Here is a 12,187-nt window from a genome sequence, read left to right on the forward strand (position 1 = left end):
GGTTAATTTCTAAATATATAAGAACTCCTTCAAGTCGATAGCAAAAACCCCCAAACCCAGTTTTAAAAAAGGGCAAAGAACTTGAATAGATGTTTCTCCAAAGATGATATACAAACAGCTAACAGGTATAAGAAAAGATGCTCAATGTCACTAATCAGGGCAATGCAAATCAAAACTGTAATGATTCATACCTATTAGGATGGCCATTATAAAATAAAGACAATAAATGTTGTCAAGGATGTGGAGAAATCGGAACTCTTGTTACACTGTTATGGGAATGCAAAATTAGTATAGCTGATATGAAAAGCAGTATGAAGGTTTCTCACTAGGACTACCATATGATCCAGTAGTTACACTTGTATTTATCCAGAAGAACTGAAATCAGGATCTTCATGAGGTATCTGCACTCCTTTGTTCATTGCAGCATTATTCACAAAAGCCAAGATATGTAAATAACCTAAGTATCCATCAAAAGATGAATGGATAAGAAAATGTGGTGTATACATAAAATGGATTATTACTGAGTCTTAAAAAAGAAGGAAACTTGTAATTTGTGAAAACCTGGATGACTCTTATGGATAAATAAGGCATGTGATTCCATTTATGTGAGGTTATCTAAGAATCAAACTCACAGAAGCAAAGAAAAGAATAATGGTTACCAAGCACTGGGGGAGGGGAGGGAGAGGAAGCATTGCTAATCAATGAGTATAAAATATCAGTTCTACAGATACAACATTGTGCCTATAGATAACACCGTGTTGTACACTTAGAAATCTGTTAACGAAGTAGATCTCATGTTAAGCATTCTTACCATAATGAAATAAAATTCTTTTTAATGATTAGTACAGTACAAACCATGAAAAGCAACAAAGCAATAATTAAAGTTAAAATGATGAATAGAGAATAGGCCTTTCTACAGTGGAAAACATGCCTATATACATACATAGAGTTTTATTATTTTTGAGCAAAAATTAAGTGAAAACTACACAGAGTACTTCTGGCAAAAGCCATTCACTAAAGACATGGGGGAAATCTTGCCAAACTCAAATACCAAACCCAACTGTATATAAAGGAACAAAAATTAGCTGGACTTCACATTTCTGTGATACTTGACAGGTAACAAAACAAAATCATGTTTCTGTATGTTAGGTATGTATAACTCCATGTAAATAAACCCAAAAGGTTTATTTCCAAACCTTATGTCATTTGACCTTTCAATAGCATTAGCACTGTTGACCACTCCTATCCATCATCTCCCTTGAAATTATTCTCTACACGCTCACTTTCCACTTGGGTCAATTCCTTGTGAGTTTCCCTTTGGAAACTCATTCCTCTTGAGCTGGTAATTGTCGGAGATTAAGACTTTTCTTTTTAAAGGTTTCCTTCTCTTCTTACTTAAATGCTCTTCCTACATCGTTTTGCCCAAGCCCATGCCTTTGAATGGCCACCTATCTGTAGAGAATTCCCACATTTTATGGCAAGCTTAGAGTTCTCCTCTGAGCATCAGACCCACCTAGCACCTCCTGCACTTCCATGACTCAAAGGAGTTCAAGGTTGACTTGGTCTCCTCACTCACCCGCTGCTCCCTAGTCTGAGAAATGGCTCCACTACCTTGAGTTTCTGCTATAGAATTCTAGGACCTTTTACTGTTCCTTAGAACAAAGAAAAGCTCTCTAACACTTTCTGATTCAAACTTATCTCTCTAGCTGCAACTCAAGCCATGACATGATACTAGACTCTATCTAGCCTCTGGCCTTCTTTCCTTTCCTCATATGTGCCATACTCTATTCCAGAAGGTTTTTCATTTTTATGAGTGTAATGAACATTCATGCAAAGTAAACTCAGAGTCAAAAACATTAAGAAAACATTTTTACTAGCAGTGTTTTTTTGCAGGGGAGCCCAGACTTGGGAAAAACTATCTGTCTGTCTAACTAAAAACACATAGTTAATGAAAAACAAAAACAAAAAAAAATACCAGGTTACCTTTGTACCGGGTTACATTTAGTCTGTTCATAAGAGGAGGAAAAGCAGTTTTTCCTCATGATGACATCTGTAAGGGCACTGGCATTGCAAAGTTAAGGATAAAATTATTTTTAATAGACTGAGGAAAGGCCTTAAAAGGTTCGTAATTTTGAGGCTTAGCATTAGGTCATTCTTTATCTCAAAATGCTCATTTTCTTTAACTGTGGTATGTAATGTGTGTAGGTGCAAGGTGCTGGTTTTGCTGTAAGTCACAGAAGAAGAATATAAATTCAAATTGAGATGTGGATGCTGGCATGTCAAGCAGGCTCACTCACCAACTAGGCTATTCTCTGCTATACATCAGTTTCCCAGCAAGGTAAGGACAAGCATTCACATTACAGAAAAAGCAAGTTAATACAATTCATTCCAGTCAAATCCACAAATGGTACAAAGATCTTTTGTTACTTATTAGTCAGATTTTACTTGTGCAAACTAATTGTACCAACACATGGCTTTCTAACAGCAAAGACAATTTATAACAGCACATTTCTGAGTATCTTAATTCCCATCACATGGCCATCCTTTTATATAGAATTTACATTATTTTAGCTATATTGAGTAGAATTTGTTACATTCAAACATTTGTAATGCCTCAAAAAAGAAAATATAAAAACAGTGATTAACCATTAAAAAGTAAGTCCTCATACAGTTCTGAACTGTAAGAGAGATGTTCTAAATGATATTAAAATGGCCAGAGCATTAAAATGGCACATCCACCTCATTTCTCTTCACTATCCGAAATACCTTCAAAGTCATGTCATCAGAACAGGAGGCCAGGAGATTGCCAGTTGGGTCCCATTTGATAGCATTTACTTCATTCTAAAAATAACAGTAAATATTCACATTTTCATTTGATAGATTGGGTTGCTCTTTGGATATTAAACATACATACTTCAAAACTACTCAGAAACATTACTTATTCACCATAATACCTTTAAAGATGGGGGAGCGGGAGAGGGAGGTTTCTCACCGTGTGTCCCTGGAATGTTTTAATAGGTCTGTCTTGTCCTAATTTACAGACATGAATGCACATATCTGTACTACAAGAAGCAAAGGTGTTGTTGCTCTGCCAATCAACATCCAGTGCTGGTGCTGAAAGGGAAAAAAGGCTAGGTTTGTATTCATTCCACATGGACTGAAATGTAGGCACTTTAGTTTTTAAAACATGATTGATCATTAAGCATGTTAATAGGAACTTAGTCATTTTACTTTACACTTTCTAAGATATAAATAGAATTTTTAAAAACGTATAGTATCTAGGTATCACAAACGTTAATAAATTTCAGTTTACTTGTGTCTATATGAGACACAGCCTGACAGAGAGTAGTACACTGATTTGGTATCAGTTTAGGATTCCTAGGAAGCGTGATCTGTTAATCACTAGGATTATGATTTCTCATTTGTAAAATGGTAAAATTAACCATGATGCTATACTTCCTTTTATTTCTAAAATTCTGTGAGTGTTCAACAGACAAGCAGCCTTGGTTCTGCCACTCCCTATCTAATGGACCTTAAGCAAGTCACTTAATCTCTCTTGCTATTTTTCTCATCTATAATAATGGAATAAAACCTTTATGCTTAGTACACAGAGATACTGTGAAAATACATGCCTTGATGGGTATGGAAAGTACTTTGATTAAATTACCAGTTAGATAAACGTTATACTGAATAAGTATCAATTCCATTATCTACTCAACTGATAAATGGAATATTGCAAATGATTCCCAAATATATTTCCTTCTAAGTGATCCTTGCCAAGTATCTCTTAAAATCTATCACTGAATTTAAAACTTCAGAGACCCAAAATATGACTGGCACTTAATACTTATTTTTAGCTCTGATATGATTAAAGATTCTTTCATTTCCCCCTGCTGCAAGATACAAAGGCACTCTATATTTAGCAGTGTAGATTAAGGTAATGACAGCAAATAATTAGGTTAGGCAGTAGAAACACACCCAGAACACTGGACTTAGAGCAGAGGTAGGCAAAGAATAGCCCATTAGCCAAGAAACTCAATTGAATTGTGTGTGTGTGTCAAGACATACATGACCAAAATAATACCTGTAAATGTGAAAATTGTATCAGATTCAAATTTTAGTGTCCTTATAAAACTGTATCAAAACCCAGCCAAATTCAGTATTAGCTACGGTTGCTTTTGCACTACAAGGACAGACCTGACTCTGTGGCTTACAAAGCCTAAAAAAGTTAATTTTTGGCCCTTTACAGAATAAGTTTACCATGGGGAGCAAAAAGAAGAGACAAGAAGAAAAGCAGGAAGACTAAAGTTAAGCTGTATCCTCACTAGAGATATAAAGCATTTAATAAAGGAGGTTAGAACTGGAGTCTCTGGGAAGGAAAAAAACAAAGCCTCTCCCTCACTAAGCATACTGTAAATATAATAGTAACTGGCTATATTGAGACTAAACATATTATAAATAAGTGTTTTGAGCACTGTCAGACTGATAAGCCAAGGAGTATGTCATGTGTGAGAGCTTGCAACTATGGAAGGAACAGCAAAAAGAAAGAGAATGAAAAAATTAAAATATTTATGACTTGAAGGAAATTTAATCAGGACTTTCAAAACTATAACAAGACATTAAAAAAAGACAAAGGATGACAAGCAACAGTGGAACTAATTTCATTAACTGGCTGAGGACAAATCAAGCAAAAATCTAAAATCCTCAGTGTAGCTCAAGAAAGCTAATGGTAGTAATATATGACTAGATATTACAGAAGGACTAGTTTTTGGGGTATTTCTACAATGAAAAACCAGGCGTCAGGACACTAGCTGGACTGAGTCAGTAAAGCAAATACAAGGTGGAAAAAGAAATGTTTAACAGAAACTTACTATGGGGGAGGTAGGATAAGGATCCTATTTTATCCTCTCCCCAAGCAGCCTTATGAAAAACACAGTGGTATATACATGAAAATATTAACATAAATTCCACCTTTTGTACAAAATTTTCAAATTATGAGAATTCCCACCAGACTAAAAAAATAACCAAGTGTTCCATAATTTTAGAGCTACCAAGAGAGTTAACTGCAGGCTGTATTTCTAACTATGGTCATGAGGCTGCAGGAATTTAGGCAGCTTCTGTCCTCTCCCCTCCCTCGCAGACCTTCTTTGCCTGTGCAGTGTGTCCAATACCCAGCTTCTGAGTGCTTTGTAGCTAAGGGCTCCCAGGGCCAAGCCTCCTGAGAACTCACCTGCTCTGATGCTGTCAATGTACTCCCCAAGGGGGCTGGTGGCATGTGATGGCTGCAGTGGGGGTGCCTCTTAGAAAACCTAACATCCTTTTTCAAGACTGGAAAAACTGAGGTGTAATAAGCCCTTCAGAGCCCTGTCTGGATCATGCTGGGACTGAGCCATCTTCATCAGGAAATGCTCCCTTCCTTGGCCCTTCCCTCTTTCCCATTCTGCTTTCCTCAATTCCTCACTTGCTTCTCCTGGGAGGGTTTCCTCAACAAGCCATTTCTCTGAAATGTTGGGCTTAAGGTCTGCTTCTCAAAGACTCCAACTTAAATCAACCAGTAAACAAAAATACAAGCCAACCTTCATCCAGCACCGTGAGAACTCTGCTGCTGTTTGTGTGCATCATCACTTCTCAGAGCACAGTAGATGACTGTCCTGTTCATGCGTCACCTTGCGCTCAGGTCCATGCCTTACCACACCCTGCCCTCTACGTTCTACATCCGGTGGACTGACACTTGCGAATTACATATCCCAGCTTCTGTGCCAGCTGGTTACCGGATGGGTTTGTACAGTGGAAGACACTGTCAAGAGCCCAAGGTCAGGAGAGAGAGGACAGACAAGTTTGTTCTAATCACTCTTTCAGGCTGGGTCTCTGGCAGCGGCTGTGGTTGCTCCGTGGTGCCTGTGCTTGCCAGGCAGCCTCTCCTCTAAGGGTCCAGTTCCCACGGGCAAGCCGGGCTCTGTTTCCTGCAGTCTTAGGTTTCCCATAGGCGTGCTCTGGGTCACCGCGCAGTCCTCTGTTTTTCACTATTCTAACACTTCTGTGACTACCCTCTTATATTACATTCCCTTTCTTGGATTACCTGGTTTAGATTCTGTTTTTATGCCTGGAATCTAATTCAGTTACTACTACACTTTCATTTTGACATTAAATATTATTACTTAAGATATCATTTCAAAAACAATTTTAACAAAGTGTTTCTTTGGTAAATAATTGTTGTAGTGTTAAGAAGTGGGAGAGAAAGGCCTGAAAAATCTAATTAATTTAGAAGGCAATTAAAGGTATAATAAAAGTGCTATGAAAAAAGCTGAGTAACTTTCATTATGCAGCCAGGTACTAATCTGGACAGAGTTGTCTGTAAAATACTATACAGGAGGCTGAGAAAATAAGAAATAACATTTAAACAAACACACCATTAGATTCAGAGCAAACAGAAACCATATAACCAGGTAACAGTAACTGGGGGAAGCTGGAAACCCTGCAACAGTTCTATGACTATGTCTTCTGTGATATGCATGGCTCCTAAGATACAATGGTTACAGACTGGTATAATCTCAGTACACATACTCCTTACTTCTTATTTATTTCTAAAGTAAATTGAGTCTAGGCAATACAGGTTCTTCAGGCTAGAAATACATCTCTAATATAGCATGTTTTTTAATATAGGTGATATGTGAGAGGTGTGTTTGTTATTACTGGTCTCATTTTATATAAGATAAGAGGCTAAGAAAAGTTCATTAATTTGCTCAGGGAAATATAATCTTTTAAAATACTAGAGCTAAGATTCAAATTTCTGTGTCCTCCAGTTCTGATTTGTTTTTGTTAACCTGTGCATCTTTCATAATTTAAGAAGGTAATTAACAAACCTATGAAGGGGAGAGAGGCATTTATAAATTCATTTGCTTATTTCATAAACAGCTTTATTAAGATATAACTCACCCATTTAAGGTGTATAATTAAATGGTTTTGGGTATATTATTAATTTTTGTTGTGCAACCACCACCACTATTTCCAAAATATTTCCATTATTTCAAGCAGAAACTCTGTAGCCATTAGCAGTAACTCCCATTTCCCCATCCCTCCAGCCTCTGGTAACCTCTAATCTTAACTTTGTTTTTACCACTTTGCCTATTCTAGATATTTCATAAGTAGAATACTATTTGTCCTTTCGTGTCTGGTTTATTTCATTTAGCATAATGTATACAAGATTCATTGCTGCTGTAGCACATGTCAGAACCTCATTCCCTTCTATAGCTGAATAATAATCCTCTGTATGTACAGTTCACATTTTGCTCATCCATTTATCTATTGATGGACAATGGGTTGTTTCCAACTTTGGGCTGTTGTGAATAATACTGCTCTGAACACTGATGCACAGGAATCAGTTTAGTCCCTAGATTTCAATTCTTTTGGACATATACCTAGAACTGGTGGGTCATATGGTAACTGTTTGATTTTTTTTTTTTTTGGAGGGGGGTCTGTCAATTGTTTTCCACAGCTAGTAGGTACTTTACATACCTACTAGCAAAAGTTATAAGATTCTAATTTCTCCACATCCTTATGAACATTGTTTTTCTTTATTGCCATCTTAATAGATATTAAGTGTTAACTCATTTTAATTATCATCATGATTTATGCTTTACGGAAAAGTACATATGGGAGAAAAGATAGTACAGGAATGAAAATATGGTAACTTAAAAAGCATGGTAGACTTCCATTTCTGGAAGTCTAGTAATGGAATAATAGGGATAAAGTTACCTCTTGCCCAAAATAGCCAAAAAACATATAAAATATATGAAATAACAATTCAAGACACTACACATAAGGCAATAGAGGACAGTGTTCCTGAGAGAAGGGAAACCAAACAACAATCTGGGAAAACAGTGTCCATGTCTTGGCAAAGGGAAAAGGAATCTCTTTAAGCAGAAATCAGTAAAATTCAAATTGAAGAGACAAAGCTAAGAATCTGGAGAGACCAAGGCGTCTAGAAACAGATTACTGGGAAGGAGAGAGCTAGGCAGACAGAGAATTCTAAAGATCTGCAGTGGATCTTATTTCATACACAGCCGAGTCCTAATCAGCACAAGTACGTGAAGATACTGAGACCTAAGAAAGAACCACTCAAAACGATTAAAAGAAACAATGCCTGGCACTCAAGGCTGGAATAGTGTTTACATCCCCCAGTCAGACCAGAAAAACCTCGTGATTCAGGAACACTGGGTAGAGTGCACTTAAGGTTCTTGCCACAGTACTGGGACTAATCAGCCTTGCACTGCATGTAACACATGTTACAAGCAAGACCCAAAAGGATCAAACCATTTCCAAGTAATTTAAATGTGTCCTAGAACAAAGTTCACAAATACTTATAAGAATACAAAAATATCTAGCAACCAAAAAGGTAAAATTCACAATGTCTCACTTCTAATCATAACAAGACATTCAAAGATACAGGGAAGTATGACCAAAAAGGAAAAGTCAAACCATGAAAACAGACCTAGAATAGATATAGATGTCACAATTAGCAAAGGGATTAAAGCACTAGCAACTGTATACCGTATATTCAAATGGTTAGGTAGAGACATGGAAGATGTAAAGAAATACCTAAATCAAATTTTTAGATATGAAAACTGATACATGTGAGAGGAAAAATAGCACTGGATGGGGTAAGCTGCAGATTAAATATTGTTAAGATTTATGTACTTGAAAACAGCATAGAAATGATCCAAAACTTTTTTAAATGGTGGGGGATGGGGTAAGGGAAGACTGAAGAAAACAAAAAACAAAAAGACAGAGCACCAGTGAATTGAGGGACATTAAGCAGACTAATAAACATGGGATCAAAATATGTTTTAAAAAAAAGGGGTGGAGGGGCATTCGAAAAAGTAATGGTCCAAAACTTTCCAAATTTGAAGAAAATGGAACCACTAGAGATCCAAGAAGCTCCAAGGACAAGAAACACGAAGAAAATTTTATCGAGGTACAACATATTCAAATTGTTAAAAATTAATAAGGAGAAAATGATAAAAGCAGTCAGAGAAAATAAATTATGTACAGAATAATAATGATGAAAATGGTAGAATTTCAAACTGAAAATACAAAAAGACAAAAGAGCAACGTACTTTGCCTTGAAGTACAAAAAAAATAACTCTGCTAACCCCCAAATTCTATATACAACGAAAATACCTGTCAAAGATGAAGGCGAAGTATTCATTCAGATACACAAAAGTTAAAAGAATTAATCATCATCAGGTCTGCACTGTAAGAAACGTTAAAGTAGTTCAGGCAAAAAATAAACGATAACAGTTGGAAACAAATCTATGCAAAGGAATCAAGAACATTGGAAACTGTAACTTACATGGGTAAAAATTATTTTATTATTTAATCCTTTTAAAATAAAAGGGTACTTGAAAGTTGATGGTGGTAAGTTAAAGATGTGCACTACAAATCCTAGCGCAACCATTAAAATAAATGACTTGCATTTAACAAACCACCAAAGAAGTAAAACAAAAGGTAACCATAAAAATACTCAATTAATCCAAATGGAGGCAGAACAAAGGAAAAGTAGGATTAATTTAAATATAACCATATCAATGATCACATTAAATGTAAATGGCCTAAATATTGGCATTATTAGATAGTTTGATATTGACTGAACAAGCAATATTTGCTGCCCACATAAAATATACTTCCAATATAAAAGAGATAAATAGATTGAAAGTAAAAGAATGAAAAAATCTATACCATGTCAACACTAATCAAGAGAAAACTGGAAAAGCTAAATTAAAATCAGACAAAATAGATTTCAGAGCACAGAAAATTAAATAGGAAAAATAAGGTCACCAACAAAATGATAAAGTGGTCAATTCAACATGAGGATACAATATTCCTTATGTTCATGCCCCTATTAACATTGTTTCAAATACAGGAAACAAAAACTGACAGCATCAAAAGAAACAAACTGTTTCTAATTACTGTTGGTAATGTCAATATCCCTTCTTTCAGTAGATGGTATGAGCAGTCAGATATTTCAGAAAGGCTATAAAACAGTTGTACATTAGCAAAAACTTAACCTAAATGGTATTTATAGGAACAGTGGAATTAAATTAAGAATCAGTACTACAAAGATCACTGGAAAATTCCCAAATACTCAGAAATCAATACATTTCCAAATAACCAAGGGGTCCAATAGGAAATCAAAATTAAAGTATTCTGAACTAAATGAAAACATAACATAAAAAATAGTGGGATGGCATTAAGTAGTAGTTAAAGGTAGATTTATAGCGCTAAGTGTTTATACTGGAAAAGCATAAAGGACTCAAATCAATGACCTCAACTTTCACATCAAGAAAAAGATCAAATTAGACTGATATTAAAAGTGTAAAAGAATAAATTATGGACTCCAACATTAATAATTCTGATCTTCAACGGTTACTGTCAACAGTGCAGACAAGCCACAGACTGTATCTGTAAGACAGTATATATAAACGCTTCATAAAGGACTTCTCCAGAATATATAAAGAATCCGCAAAACTCAAGAGAACGAAACTCAATACAAGGTCCAAAGGTTTGAAAAGACACTTTATCAAAGAAGATCTACAGATGGTGAATAGGCAAAAGACAAGATGCAGTACCACTGTTGGTAGTTAAGAGACGCAAACTAACACCACAGTGAGATATTACTACACACTCACCAGAGTGGCTACAATTAAAAACATGACCACATAACCAAGTGTTGGCAAGGATATGGAACAAATGGACTACCCATTGCTGCTGAGAACATAAACCACTTTGGAAAACAGTGTGGCAGTTTTTAACAAGTTAAACGTACCTACCATATGATCTAGCCATTCTATTCCTAGATATGTGCACAGAAGAAATGAAATCACAAGTCCATATAAAGACATACATGAATGTCGACAGCAGTTTTATTTATAATAGCCCCCAAATGGAAACAACCCAAATTTGCTTTAAAGGGGAATGGATAAACAAACTGTGATATCTCCACATAATGGAATATTAGTCATCAATGGAAAGGAATGAAAAAATAATTAGGTACAGTGAAAAAAGCCAGACCAAAAAAGAATATGTATTATGTGATTCTATTTATATAATGTAAACTAACTTCTGGTGACATAAAGAGTATCAGTGGTTGTCGAGGGATGGAGGGGAGAGATCACAACTGGACAAAAGGAAACTTCGGAAGGTAACAGATACATTCATTGTTTTCAGTGTGTGTGTGGTGATGGTTTCAATGGCATATACATATGTCAAAATCTATCAAATCGTGTAATTTACATATGCATAGTTCATTTTATGTCAATTATACCTCAACAAAGCTGTTTAAAAAAAGCAAAAATAATGGTAAGAAAAAACACTGGGTAAAAAGCTTATTTACTTGTAAAAAGACTTCAGTAAGGACTAAAAGGGGTTATGCAAACAAAGAGCAACATCCCTAAGTACAAACATGATTAATGAGTTCAGTGGTAGCCTATTAACAGTTCCACACACATATTCCAGTTTCCCATCTCTCCTAGGAAGTAGGAGAAACTTTTAGGTAGAACAGGCAGAGAATTCTATCTGGGTGAGGATTAGAAGCAAAGATGAAAAGAAGTAAAACAGGTAAACAAAAGCTGATGTGTACATGCCTATCAGCGTGGTAAGCTTCAGTCATGCTGAACTTTTTAATTGTTTGCAAAATTATGCTACCCAGATACTACAGAAAAATAATTTTGTACTTCATTTAGCTTTAGTCACACTAAATAAAGAGAAAAAAAACAAGATGCCAGAAGCTGTAAATTTCATTTACAGGTGAATGCTCTATAACTTAGCTTTTTGTGAAAAGGTGTGCCAAAGATTTGAAAATAACCAGTTACCTTAGTCAGCCTCCCAATCAAAATTCTTCCCAAACACAACACAATTTTGAAAGCAGCAGTTAAACAGGTAGTACTGAAACCGCTGTTCTAACAGTTGTTAGCCGTCTTGTTTCAGTTTAATGTCAATTACTGTCACTGGAAACTCCCTGGAAGTAGGCATGAGGGCTCTAGGCTGCAAGGGAGTGCAGGTAGCAAAGTCCAGCCATCTGTGATGACCAGGCTGTATGCCCTGGTGCATGGCTATCACCAGGCAGAAGGAGCACAGTATTTTGAGGGTTAGTTTTACTGGTTTTAAGTATCAAATTATTCCTGAAAAG

The 12,187-nt window shown here is 35.9% G+C and overlaps 1 protein-coding gene across 8 annotated transcripts in view; it reads right to left on the reverse strand.

Moving 5' to 3' along the window:
- The window catches only part of TBL1XR1 (TBL1X/Y related 1), a 184,182-nt gene that overhangs the window by 9,784 nt on the left and 162,211 nt on the right, over positions 1-12,187 (reverse strand). For all 8 annotated transcript variants that reach the window (XM_057500112.1, XM_057500107.1, XM_057500088.1 and 5 more), the window contains 2 exons: positions 2,993-3,114; positions 2,767-2,841 (listed from right to left, as the gene is read on the reverse strand). In XM_057500112.1, coding sequence (XP_057356095.1) covers positions 2,767-2,841; positions 2,993-3,114 — 197 coding nt within the window. The remainder of the gene's footprint in view (positions 1-2,766; positions 2,842-2,992; positions 3,115-12,187) is intronic.

This window comes from Manis pentadactyla, chromosome 1 (genome assembly GCF_030020395.1).
Source record: "Manis pentadactyla isolate mManPen7 chromosome 1, mManPen7.hap1, whole genome shotgun sequence".
Taxonomy (NCBI): Eukaryota; Metazoa; Chordata; class Mammalia; order Pholidota; family Manidae; genus Manis; species Manis pentadactyla.